The 13,799-nt window shown below is 43.6% G+C and overlaps 1 protein-coding gene and 1 pseudogene across 1 annotated transcript; one reads left to right on the top strand and one right to left on the bottom strand.

The window, feature by feature from the left end:
- Window positions 1-238: 238 nt before the first annotated feature.
- On the bottom strand, window positions 239-10,664 carry PBDC1 (polysaccharide biosynthesis domain containing 1). The gene is made up of 6 exons (XM_075538751.1): window positions 10,528-10,664; window positions 10,368-10,433; window positions 7,024-7,083; window positions 6,279-6,419; window positions 4,690-4,801; window positions 239-4,265 (listed from the first exon to the last, which is right to left on the bottom strand). The coding sequence occupies exons 1-6, from the start codon at window positions 10,555-10,557 to the stop codon at window positions 4,081-4,083; spliced, it is 594 nt and encodes a 197-aa protein (XP_075394866.1). The 5' UTR covers window positions 10,558-10,664; the 3' UTR covers window positions 239-4,080.
- Window positions 10,665-13,098: 2,434 nt separating this feature from the next.
- LOC142434438 (L-lactate dehydrogenase A chain pseudogene) lies at window positions 13,099-13,799 on the top strand (annotated as a pseudogene).

The following is a 13,799-nucleotide window of genomic DNA, read 5'->3' as shown; positions in this document are numbered from 1 at the left end:
AGTAAAGGGAAGGTTGGCAAAGCGATCGAGATAGAAGACGACACAGGGAGGTTGCAAAACGCTTAAGACAAGACACCCAAATACTGTTATATATACAATTCTGAAACAGTGGTGATCTACAAATAGATGCTTGCTGGGATAGGCATGCAAGCTAAACAAGTATGGGAGGGAGAGTGGAAAATATAGCCACAAATATATATGTTTCACACAGGTCACTTGTATATGTGCATTTACTTTTTATTGAACTATATCCATGAATGTGGTAGAACATATAGGAAGCAACATTATGAAAACTTCTTAGACACAATCAAACACCTTGAGTAAATGAGTAGCTGGGCCTGAGGGGTCAGAATCAGTTTCCAGTAGGGTGGAGGTGGGGACACCAAGGTCAATTGTCATGTTTCAAAAAAACAATGTTTTACATCCTGTATTGGTAAGTAGTCTGGGATCTTAAAAGCTCCAAGGTGAACCTATTGGTCTCTCCCCATCAAGAGGACAGAAGAGTAATGAAAATCTAAAGATAAATGGAAATCGAAGAGAATAATGGATTACTTGACTATGCATCTCTCCACAACTAACTAAACAGTCCCTGGCTACCATTACCAACTGTTCTAAAAAAGGATCACATTAAAAGGTCCTAGATAAAATGGGGGGAAAATGTGGAACAGAATGCAAATTCATAAACGCAACCAGGCTTACTGTAGGATGCAGACTGGTGGAACCACAAGACTATGATACGTAATCACCCTTTAGATCTGGATCTGAACTCACCCGTTTTCAAACAAGTCTCTACTTAGATAAAAAGGGCAGCATTTACCCAAGGACAAAGGGTAAGGAAAGGAGGAAGAATGGAAACAGGAAATACAGGGAGGAAGCAGAATGAGTGATGGTACATTGAGGGGACTGGAATAGATAAATTGAAACAAAATGTATACAAATTATTGAATGTAGACTGATCTGCTCTGTAAACCTCCACCTAAGTTTCATATTTTTAAAAGATGAATTGGTAATTAGTTATATATAACTGTGCCACACCGAAATAAAAAGGGGCTACAAATACTGATACTTTTTTTTTTCTTAGAGCGAGAGCGAGAGCCAATACTGATACTTTTTATATGACCTCATGGAATGAGTTTTCTTGGCTTTAAGACTTAGGGTCATAGTCCTATATCACAATTTTATCAATTGAGAGAATGTAGTTAAGCTTATGTTCTGCCTCCTAGATTGGTGAGTTATATCGGGTCTGAAACATTTACGCATGACCACCTAAAAGGCGAGCATAAGTCTTTGTGTGGAGCGAAAAACCCCTCAAGAATCAGAGGAGGAAGCTGACTACAACAATAACTCTTCATCAACCACAATGCCCTTTACCTCGAGATTAAAAAAAAACAACAGATGGTACCAATCTGACTACCAAACCTGATAGATGGATCTTGGTACAGAGGAAAATGTGGGGTAAAACTTCAAATTCTCACTGAATCTAAGCTTAATAAACATATTGACCCTGGAAGAATTCCCTAGGCAAGGGTTGGCAAACTTTTGAGACAGAAGAGCCAATCCTGTATCTTATAACAACTTAAAAAGCATTCAAGAGCCATAAATATATTTTTATAAACAAATGTAATCACCATTATCTGAATACCCTTAATTTTTTTTTCAATTTACTTCGGAGCCACATATATGTACCGAAAGAGCCACATATGACTCTCAAGCTGCAGTTTGAAGACCCTTGCCTTAGTCTATTGCCCTGAGATACTCTAAACCAGTGGTTCTCAACCTTCCTACTGCGTGACCCTTTAATAGATCCTCATGTTGTGGTAACCACCCAACCATAAAATTATTTTAGTTGCTACTGCATAATTGTTAATTTTGCTACTGTTATGAATCAGGCAACCCCTATGAAAGGGTGGTTCAACCCCCCAAAGGGGTCACGGCCCATAGGTTGAGAACCACTGCTCTAAATCTTAAAGCAAAACTATCCCCTGAAGTCATCTTTTTTTGTTTTGTTTTATGAAGTCATCTTTAAAACCTAGATTTTTAGTTCAAAAAGTAACGAATGGGAGGTAAACCTGTCCCTGTTGAGTACTACACTCTTTAAAAAAATAATATACCCAAAGAAACTCGTTTCTGGGACAAATAGTTTACATGAAGCCCAGTGTCATGTCCTGAAACTAGACGAACTAGATGGGCCATAACCACGGGCCCCTGATAGCATGGGAGAAAAATGTGGAACAGAACCTTACATTTTTTAAAAAAGTGTAATTGGGGGAAAAAAACCCAGCAGACCCACTAGACTGGTTGACACTAGAAACTCTCTGAGACTATTGCCCTGAACAACTCTTCAACCTGTAAACAAGCCTAACTCATGTTCACCTCGTAGCTAAATAATAAACTGGCCCCCAAAATAATAAATGTTAGCTATTAAGTACTGTGTTCTTTTACAAAAAAAAAAAAAAGGATGTACACTGGAACAGATAGGAAGTGGAAATACAGGGAATCCAGGACAGATGATCCCCTCAGGACCAGTGGTGAGAGTGGCGACACCGAGAGGGTGGAGGGAAGGGGAGGATAGAAAGGAGGAACAGATTAGAAGGATCTCCTCCCTGGGGGACAGACGGTGGAGAAGTGGGTGAGGGATACGTCGGATGGTGTAAGATATGACAAAATAATAATTTATAAATTATCAAGGGTTCAGGGGGGAGGGGAAAAATGAGGAGCTGACAAGGGCTCAAGTAGAAAGCAGGGGTTTTGAGAATGATGAAGGCAAGATATATACGAATGTGCTGGAAACAACTGATGTATGTATGGCTTGTGATAAGAGTTAATATGAGCCCCTAGTAAAATGATTTTTAAAAAAAGTATTATGAAAGTCAAAATCACTTTAAAACAAAGGTGAGACTATGTGGGACCTGGGAAACTAGATTCATGGAAATGCCACAACCAGTACAGTAATAATGAAAACGCCATGCAATGGAAAGAACGGAACAAATATCACTCAACCAAATGGTCGAATAGGAACCTACCTGTTGTGTAAAGCTCCACTAACAATACAACACTTCAAAAACATTTATGAGCTCAAACAGCTAAGTTACTCGACAGCATAGGTGAGAAGTTTGGGGGATGGTGAAGCTAAAGTCATAATAGAACTAAAATGAGAATGTTGACACAACGCGAAGGATGTAAACAGCGCTACTGAACATCATGCACAAAAACTACTGAATGGAGGTTTTGCTATGTATAATTTCACCAAAAATATAGTATTTTCTAAAATGTTCATTTTGTATTTAGCATACAAATGTGCACTCTTGTCCATAGCACATAAAAGTGAAGTCACTCTACCAAGCTTTGTATTTATTATCAATTAGGCTATAGCCTGGATACATACAAAGATACAGTATTGAAGAAAGTTCTCTCTTGCTTCTCTTAATATGAACTGGATTGTAATCACTAGTCTGGTGGGTGTATGATGCTGCTGTTCTTCCAGAGTGTTTCTCAAATCTCATGCCAGCTATACCCAAGGAAGAAAGAGAAGTAGTCATTCAAAGGGCTGGAGCTTCTAAGTAAGGATTTATAATCCCTATGCCGTGTATAATTTATAAGTATCTTTCACCACAGCCAACAGTGAAAAGAACTTTAAAACAGGCATAGTATAATGAAGCCATTACATACCTGAAAAAAAAACCCAACAACCTGAAACATCAAATAATATTAACTTTTCCAAGTCAAATACAGGTACAGACAATTGTACGAAATAAGGAAAATTTATTTACAAAGTGTTTTACTTGACCAGTTGTAAAAGCTAACAATCGAGGTAACACTGACAGAGAGACTTCCACTAGTAAAGTCATACTACTAGAAATAAAAGACAGTGTAAACAAGAGTCACTTCTGATTATCCGCCTGGAAAGATGTCCTTCTGTATGTTCTTCAGTTGCACAAGAACATACATTTAACCAAAAGAATCGGTGCAAATGGTACTGTGGTACTTGTAGGCTCAGGTGAGCCAAGACTTCCATAGTGTTGTTCCATGCCGATCTTACACAGCGATTATATCACCTTTGTGAGTTTCTTCATGGGCTCTTCACTCTTTTTCTTTGTCAGCTTTCTCCTTTTCTCCTTCTTTGCTCTCTCCAGTCTTGCTTTCTTTCACGCCTCCTTTGTCAGCTTTTTTCTCTCCTTCTTTGTCCTGCATGCTGCTATAAACTGCTTTGTTATGGCCTTCCCGGTTTCTAGCAATTTCAATGGCAAAAAACTGTATTCTGGGGGCTAGAAAGCAAATAGAATTCATTAGCACACTAATCCCAGTTACTTCCCTAAGCCTACTGGAAATCTATTGACAACGCAGTCTGTCTATTGACAAACCTAATGTAAAGCATTCAAGTATAGTCCTAAGTTTCAGAGACCTGACAATTGGTGTATGGCCTGTTTTAAGAGCTGTTAAGAGCCCCCAATAAAATAATTTATGGGGAAACAGAAGTTTCACAGACCTGGAATTCTAATTCTAACTAAATGAGGTTGAAAACAAGTAACCATCTTAAATAATACATAGCTATTTAAGAAAGAACATACTTAAAGATATAACAAATAAGATGATCCCCCAACTAACTGTCCAGTCCATGTCATTGATTCATCAATAAGAATAGATTCTTCTTTTCCTTACACATAAATATTCCAGAGGCAAGGAACTCACCGAAGATGGTATTTTCCTCAGTGTAGCCCTGAGCACAATCTAGTCGCAGCAAAGTGCCATAGTTGAAGTCTTCTATAACCCCATCAAACTTCAAGCAGAATGGCCTCCACTTCTATAAATGTACAAACAATTCCTTAGCTGATAAATCTACGAGGCTAACGTAGTCAGACCAGCACAAGTGCTTCCATTTGAAGAGACTACGATTGGAGTTGATTGTTAATTTTTCTGAGAATTAATCTAGCAGAATACAAACAATATTTTAACCTGACAAAATCTAAATCTTTTATTACAAAATTAAAATTTGAATTCTTAAAGAAATCATATGCTTTGTTTTAAATTATTGACTACTCAGCTCAAAATGGTTATTCATCTCCATTGAAGCACAAATGAGAAAAAGAAGGCAAAAATTTGGCCCAAAGCCACAAAGTTATATTTTAAGCAAGAAGTTCAATATACCAACATTTACTGAAATTTTGTTCACAACAGCCAAAAGGTAGAAACCACCCAAATGCCAACAATAAATGGATAGACAAAATGTGGAATATGCATAGAAGGGAGTATTACTCAACCACACAGAGAAATGAAGTCCTGATACATGCTATAACATGAAGAGAACATGAAAAATTGTGCTGTATGAAATAAACCAGTCACAAAAGGACAAATATTATAAGATCCAACTTATATAAAACAGGCAAGTGAGCTTCTGTTCATGCAAGTGGAATAATACGGAAACAAGACTGTGATGATGACTGCATAATATGAACGTAACCTAATGTCACTGAATCGTATATATGAAAATGTTGAATTGGTAAATGTGTCGGTACATATATTTTAACACAATAAAAAAGGAAGGAAGGTTGGAAACCATTCAGTAATGACACTTGCCCAAAGACCAGGACCAGCATGTTGCCATTGTGAGGTGCTGTGGCTTGGACTCATAGGGACCCTATGTACGTACAACACAGCACAATGTTGTCTGCTCCTGCACCATCGTCACTACAATAGGTGTATTTGAGCCCACTGCTGCAGCCACTATCTGTGAAACAAACAAAACACCTCGCAGCTACTGAGTCAATTCACAGCACCCCTATAGGAGTCAGTCTCAGCAACAAGCCAAAGGCCTATTCAAGTAAATTTTCCCCCCAAGTGAAACACTTTGTGTCCTGTAGAAATACAAGATAATCAAGTAAGCAATTATCTGCAGCCTGTGGTAACATGAAGTTAAATCCAGAGAATCAAAGCATCTCCCCATTACTCCCCCATCTAAGCCTCTGGCCAATCTACTCACATAAAGAAACGGAAAGAGCTAGATGAGTGGGAATGAAGTGGCCGGGTGGAGAAAGAAAAAAAAATGCATTCAATGAAAAAAAAAAAAACGCAAACATAAACCAGACAAACACTGCTTTCATAGTTTAGTCACTCTAAGTACTTTCCTTAAAACAAACAAAGTTTAAACGTATACATATACTCACAAACGTATACATATACTCACAAACATATACATATACTCACAAACGTATACATATACTCACAAATAACAATTGCGGTCAGTCAAATATTAGGGAACATATAAGGGAGAGAATTCTTACCTCTTTCGCTGATTGTGATTTGAGCTCTTCTGGGTCCAATACATCTATTCTGAGTTTCTCAAAATGTTTCCGGAACTCAGAATAGATTTGGTCATCCACTCTAGTGAGTTTCAGGAACTGTGGGTCAACTGATGAAATCAACTACAAGATAATACACAGATGCTAGCCTGTCATTTGCTATACTTCGATCCTGTGCCCCAGAAAGCTCTCAAGGGAGAAGATTGCATTAGGATGTATACAAGTTGGGTCCAGTTTAAGGGTCATATTCTAAGTCTCTTCCACCAATACGACCTAATTTGAACCGAGAATTAATTGGCTATTGCCCTCTGTGGAGTCTTCCTTCGTTCAACAAGCATTTAGTGTCTACTTTGGGCCACTGCTGGGTAAGCATTGGACTGCTAATTTCAAGATCTGCGGTTCAAACCCACCCGCCATTCCGAGGGGGGGAAGATAAGGGTATCTGCTCCTATAAAGATTTACAACCTCAAATCCTATAGAGGGTCTCTGGGAGTTGGAATTGATTCAACAGCAGTGGGTAGGACCCATTAGTAACAGAAAACGAGGCAAAGTAGAAATCCTCATTGTAAAGCAAATTTGCTCTCATGCGTTGTGGGTAAGATTTTACAGTAACAAAAATTATCTCGAAAACCCAAATGTTTAACTCGCTGAGAACAGTGACTAGCAGAGGACCATCCACTATTATTCTGGGGTTAATTCTGTGTAATAATGAAGACAGACAACTCACCTTGTAGTAGACTTCAGCATGTTGCATTGCTCTCATGGCCCATGCCATCTCAATATCAGGCTGCAAGAAGTAAGGAGTGCCCCATCAGAATTCCCCCATTCCTACTTTTGGAGAAGGCGCGCCGGTGGTGCATGGGTTACAAGTTGGGCTGCTAACTGCAAGGTTAGTAGTTCAAACTCGTTAGGCACTCTAAAGGAGAAAGAGGTGGCTATCTCTTCACCTAAAGATGGGCAGTCTCAGAAACCCGATACAGGGTTGTTGTGAGTCGGTCACCTCAATGGCAGTGGGTTTGGTTTGGGGTTTCGATGGCTGCCTAATTAATTTCATGAGGACCCTCATCTTTCGTGCCACTGCCCAAAGATAGAAACTAGATCATTAGCTTTGAACAATACAATAAATATCTTGCCCTGATGGCTTTAAGATAAACAAGTGGCCATCTAGCCCAGAAGCAACAAAGCCCACATGGAAGCACACCAGCCTGTGTGCTGACGTGGTGTCAATGGGACCAGGTATCAGACATCAAAGAACAAAATATGTCGTTGTGAATGAGGGGAGTGCGGAGTGGAGACCCAAAGTCCACCTGTAGGCAACTGGACATCCTCTTACAGAACGGTCATGGAGAGGAGACGAGCCAGTCAGGGTGACCTGTAGCAACGATGAAACACGCAACTTTCCTCTAGTTCTTTTTTTATTTTTAGATGCTCAGCAGGACCTCACGTTTATTGAAAAGCGATTAATGGTAAAAAGAAAGGTGATGCCCTTTCCTCATCGGTTAAACAAGAAACATTCTGTAAAGTTTTTACCCCTATTCTTAGCTTTGAAATCAAATTAATCCTGACGTAATCGGTATAATGCAAAGGAACAGAACATTTCTTTAGGACTTCTAGTACACCTCTAGTTCTTAAATGCTTCCTCCCCCTGCCCACTATCATGATCCCAATTCTACCTTACAAATCCGGCTAGACCAGAGGATGTACACTGGTACAGACAGGAACTGGAAACACAGGGAATCTAGGACAGATGAGCCCCTCAGGGCCAGTGGTGAGAGTGGCGATACTGGGAGGGTGGGGGGAAGGTGGGGTAAAAAGGGGGAACAGATTACAAAAGTCTACATATAACTCTCTCCCTGGGGGATGTACATCAGAAAAGTGGGTGAAGGGAGACGATGGACAGTGTAAGATATGACAAAATAATAACATAAATTATCAAGGGTTTGTGAAGGAGCGGGAGGGGAAAAATTAGGAGCTGATACCAAGGGCTCAAGTTGAAAGAAAGTGTTTTGAGAATGATGAGGGCAACACATGTACAAATGTGCTTGACACAGTGGATGGATGTATGGATTGTGATGAGCCTTCATAAAATGATTTACAAATATATACATCTTGCCCTTATGACAGCCAAAGGAAGCTACTCACTAGTAAACAAAATGAGTCAGTGGCTATCTCATGGCATAGTGGATTACACAGTGGGCTGCTCATCACAATGGCAGTTCCAAACCACCACTATATATGTCTTTTTAAAAATGCCTTCTGCTCCTGTAAAGATTTAGTCTTGGAAACCCAACGGAACAGTTCTACTGCATCCTTTCGAGTCACTATGAGTCAGAGATGACTTAGGGTGGTGTTTTTTAGAGTGATAGCATGGGAGAATATATGAAACAGTAGATAACTCCTCAGGACTGCGTTGAATCATTGTAAAACTAAGATAACATGTCTGTCTACACCAGAGAGTTGTTGAAAGAATAAAGGAAGATAAAAGAAGTGAAACTATTTTTCACTTTTATAAGGATGCAGCATGTCACAATCAGAGTCCCTGAGTGACACAAATGATTAAGCGCTGGACAACTAGCCAAAAGGCTAGTGGTTCAAACCTTCTCAGAGACACCTTGAAGTGCAGTCTGACAAACTGCTTTCAAAAAGTCACCACTTTGAAACCCCTACAGAACCGTGATATTCTGCACACATGCAATCACCAGGAGTCAGAACTCACTGCGCAGCAACTAACATTTCATTAACATCATTTGTGTTTCCATCTACAACACCCAGCAATGAATCAGTAACACGAAGCAGGCCAGATCATAAATAAGCCTTCCCCAGCACCCAATATCTGTTCCACTGGAATCCTCCATTCCAATTCCAAAACCAAACTCACTGCCATCGCGTCAATTCTGACTCATAGCAAGCCTTAGTGGTTATGCATTGGGCTGTGAACCACAAGGTCAGCAGTTCACAACCAGCCCCTGGGCAGGAGAAAGAGGAAATCCTTGGTAACCCACAGGGGCAGTTTTATTCTGTCCTATAGGGTTGCTATGGGCCACTCCAACTAAACGTCTCTATTTCACTAACCTCCAATCAGTTTTTAACATTTCTACCTCCAAGGCTTAAAACACACCCCTTTCCTGCCTGCAATACCCTCCCAAGCTTGTCTTTTGTCCGCCCATACTTTGAGGATCCAGTTTAAACTCCACTGCTCAGATGAAAATTCCCTTACTGCCTCAGTCCTGGTAGTGTAGTAGTACCCTATACGTTGGGTTGGTAACCAGGCCAGCATTTCAAAATCATCAGCTGCTCCAGGGGAAAAAGATGAGGCTTTCTATTCCTGTAAAGATTTTTACCAACTAGGACACCCATAGGGGCAGTTCAACTCAGTCCTATAGGGTTGCTAGGAGTTGGAATCCACTTGAAAGCATTGAGTTGGGAGTTTATGCCTCAATCCCGAGTCTCTTCTTCTGACCTACACATCTAAAATATACACATCCTTATTTCAGTTATTGCTATGATGTTATTACTATATCATTACTATAAAATAAAACACGTGCTTTCACCTTAGGGCTTTGAACTAACACACCAAATCAATGCAACTTTGCTGACCACGGAAACCACCCAGGGAGCTTTAAAAATATGTTGATTCCTGCTCCCATTTCCAGATAGTCTAATTGAACAGGTATGGATTACGGCCTCAATGTCACGTCAGGGCTTTAAAAAGCTCAAGTGATTTCCAGGTGCAGCAAAGTTTGGGAACCATTTCCATTGGTGACAGCTTGCATTTGTGAACCCAAAATATTAAATTAATTGAAGGAAGTAACGTTTTGCGGTGTACACGGAGAGTCTGCAGAAGATGTCTGGGCCAAAATCAAACCCAGTGCCAGCAAGTCGATTTGGACCCACTGAGTCCCGGCCTAGGGCAAATAGAACGGCAACTTCTGAGTTTCTGGGAATGTGCATCAATACGGGGGCAGGCAACGTTCTTCGTTCCCTAGTGAAGTCGGTGGGTTCGAACCACCAACACACAGCTAACGGCAGTCCCCGCGGAAACGGGGAACGCCGTGGGTTAGTCATACTCACATCGTTGCCATAAGATTCGGCCGGAAGTGAAAGCGCATGTGCCACGGACACCAGCTCCCCGGAAACCTATAGGGGGGGTGTGAAAAAAAAGATTTGAATGCCTCCACGACTCGACGAGGCTCCATTCGCCCCCTCACCCAGCCTAAGAGCAGAGTCTCACCGGCCCTTCACTTGCAGCATCCGCCTCCATCTTGCAGCCTAGAGAACGTGGCTCCGTTTCCCCGGAAGTGACCTGGAAGCTTCTCCCCGAGGGAGTGGAAAAATTTTGAGCCCGGCCTAAAAACCCTCCCCCGCTTGACGGAGTGCGTCTGCGTACTTCCGCTCGGTGTGGAGGCGGCAGTCGTTGGCCCCGCCTCCTCCGACCTGCGCAGGCGCGGGGGTGGCGCGTTGTTCTGTTGTCCGCTCGATTGGAGACGCCTGGGGAGCTAACGCTGCTCGGCAATCCCCAACGTGATCCTGCGGGAGTTACTGCCTTTTGCGCGCCCCACGCTTGATGCGCCTGACCACGTCATTCATTCCTCTTGATTCTGCTACTCCTGCCACAGATGGCCAATACCAGTCCACTTCAGCCCACGAATGCCCAGGCCATCGATCTGCAGTTTGACCACTGCCAGTGCTCCGGAATGCACACGGCACCCATTGCAAGTTCCAATCATTCGAAGAGTTTTATTTGTCTTTATCGTGCGTGAGTCGTGCCCCCTCAGCAAATGGAGATCCCAAGGCCCCATTTCCACAGACTTCGCCCAACTCTTGTCACCAGGGTCGACTCCCCTCCAAAAATCAGCTCCTCTTCAGTCACATTTCGAGTGTCCTGAGACTAAGGTGACCAGCTTTTAACACTGGTAAAGCGGGACACCATTGATAAAACTCATATCCTGACGAAATAGCCACATGGCAGGCGAAAACCGTATACCCTAGCTCGTCGTGCATTCTTTCCGAAAATCGGGACTTTTTTTAAACGCCGCGGGACGCGGGGGAAAAAATTGTTAAAAATCGGGACTGTCCCGCCCAAAGCGGCCCATCCTCCACAGTATTTCCTACAATGTCCCGCTTCCTTTGTGTGGGCTTTCAGTACTTGACAGTCCTTTGAAGCTTTGGAAAAGCTTTTTGGGGGAGACTTCCTTCCTCCTATGTGGGGAGCCAGTCCTCTGATGGCTACTCTTAGCCTGGAAGCTCCCTAAAACCTGTTTTCTATGGGTGACCCTGCTGGCACTTGAAATGCCAGTGACATAGCTTCCGGCATCGCAGCCACACACAAGCCACCACAGTACGGTAAACAGACAAGTGGTGGAACATTCAGGACAGTTTTAGTATTACTCTAGAGCAGAAGAAAAGAGCTCTGGTACCGCTAAGCACGGGTAGACTGCTAACAATAAGGTTGGCAGATCAAACCCACCAGCCACTCCTTGGGAGAAAGATGAGGCTGCTGGCTCCCAGAAAGAATTTACACTTCAAGAGCCAGGAGAGGGGGGCAAGGGGTGGGCCGGGGGGAGGGATGGAGTGACGTAGGAGCTCGGCTGCCCGAGAGGGTGGGCCTGAGGGCGGAGCTCCGCGTCGGACCCGCCTCCTGGGGAGGCTCAGCCCTGGCCACGCCCGGCCCTGCTCCCGCCTCTCGCCGCCTCCGGCTGGCGGCGCCGTTGCTGCGGAGGCCCTGCCCTGCGCACCCCGCCCCGCGGCCCAGCCCCGGAGTCCCGAGGGAGTGGGCTGGCTGGGGGGCGTGGCGGCACCGGGGTTCGGGACCCAGTGGGGGAAACCGCAGCCGGAGCCCGGGAGGGGCCGTGCTGCCACGTTCTGAACTAGGATAATCTTGACCAGGAGCTGTGACGCATGGTTAAAAGGACGTTTTTGAGGTCGCAAATACAAGTGTTAATTTAATTAGCTACGATTACGTTCTTTGTGAAGCTGTTGCAACAACGACGAGGCATACAACTGAGCAACCACTACAGTGCATGCTAACCCAGGGAGATTTTGACTTGTACTATGGCGGGGAGCTTTCCCTGTCGAGCAGCTAAAGGTTTTCAGTTGTCCTCGTTGTGGGAAAGTAGGCTGCGTGGAGACATTGTTTCCAGAGCCCGTTTACCTGTGAACACGCAGAAACATCAACAGAAGCGACTTGTTCCGTATGTGTAGCGTTTCCTGGAGGCGACACGAATCATGCCACAGATGATTTTGCAGATCATTTTACACTTGGACACAGAGCCCCTAGAGATTGAGAGGAATTAAATGTTCAATATGTACGGGGAAGGTTTCACGCTGGCTGGGGATTAGGAGGTAGGTCCTCGTGCTCCTATTTCAAACCCGGACTACACTGGCAGTTCTACTGGTGGACCTTCTTCTCATTCATATTCTGCAAGCAAGAGGGAAGCCATGGATCCTATAGCTGAGCTTTTATCTCAGCTATCAAGCGTGATATCTGCAGGAGGGCAGCTTAATTCTTCCGGCCCTTCAGCCCTCAGTTACTGCAGCTGCAGCGAGAACAGCAGCATGCCCAGGCAGTATGGCTACAACTGGAGACCGCAGCCAACGCAACACAGCATACTAGCCCAAGCAGTGGCGCCACTACAATCACACAATCCGTAGCAGCAAACCAACATATTTAATACAGAAAGCTGCCAGCAAGCTATCCAGAATTGCCCATTTCTTTTAATAATGCTGAATGATCCTAAAATTCTGAGATGGAGTGCTAGTTCGTGGATGGCGAGCACGCAGACCACAGGCTGTTTGTCCAAGATCTCCTTCTGTCCATTTTAGTGGGTGAAGAGAGCTTGTCCTCAGATGAGGATGCGTTGGGGAGATGGCAGATTTGGGTGCTATGGGCTGCGTAAAGCGCAGCCCAAACTGCAAGTTTCTTGCTGCTAATCCAGTAGACATCGTTACCCCTGTGGCTTCCCCAAGAATCAAGTTATTGGAAGTGGTTGCAATCTGGATTCAGGAAGGTTCCCTTGCCTAATGGGGGAGAGGCTGGGAGTCCACTCATTAAGCTGTCAGGGATAGCTCCTTGGGGTGCATGGAGGCTCTAGTGTGCCTGTTTGGAATGGAGTGGGTATTGCTGGTGTCTCCCTGAAAAATCTGCACCCTGCTTTAAGGCATCGATGAAGATAAGGAACAGTGGAAAGAGGTCCACAGACAGAGGGTGGACAAGGCTTATGAGGTGATCAAACTGAAAGACTGTACTTCCTGGGCCATTGGGCTGTCTGTGGCAGACTTGGCAGAAAGTAAGAAGCATCTTAAGCGGTTACATCCCGTTTCCACCATGATGAAGGGACTTTATGGCATAAACAAGGACGTCTCCTTCAGTGTCCCGTGCATCTTGGGACAGAATGGCATCTCAGACGTGGTGCAGGTGACGCTGACTCCTGAGGAAGAGGCCCGATTGAAGAAAATTGCAGATACAATTTTGGTGGGGGGTGGGGTGTCCAAAAAGAGCTGTAA

The sequence above is a fragment of the Tenrec ecaudatus genome, chromosome X, assembly GCF_050624435.1.
Source record: "Tenrec ecaudatus isolate mTenEca1 chromosome X, mTenEca1.hap1, whole genome shotgun sequence".
NCBI lineage: Eukaryota > Metazoa > Chordata > Mammalia > Afrosoricida > Tenrecidae > Tenrec > Tenrec ecaudatus.
This window is presented reverse-complemented; position numbering and strand designations above follow the sequence as displayed.

Excerpts from the sequence above, each read along its gene's own strand:
- PBDC1 (XM_075538751.1), bottom strand. The coding sequence starts at position 10,557 with ATGGAGGCGGATGCTGCAAGTGAAGGGCCG. Across the intron at positions 7,084-10,367 it reads CCGAATCTTATGGCAACGAT|CCTGATATTGAGATGGCATG; the intron begins GTGAGTATGACT and ends TACTTCTTGCAG. Across the intron at positions 4,266-4,689 it reads TGAGGAAAATACCATCTTCG|CCCCCAGAATACAGTTTTTT; the intron begins GTGAGTTCCTTG and ends TTTGCTTTCTAG.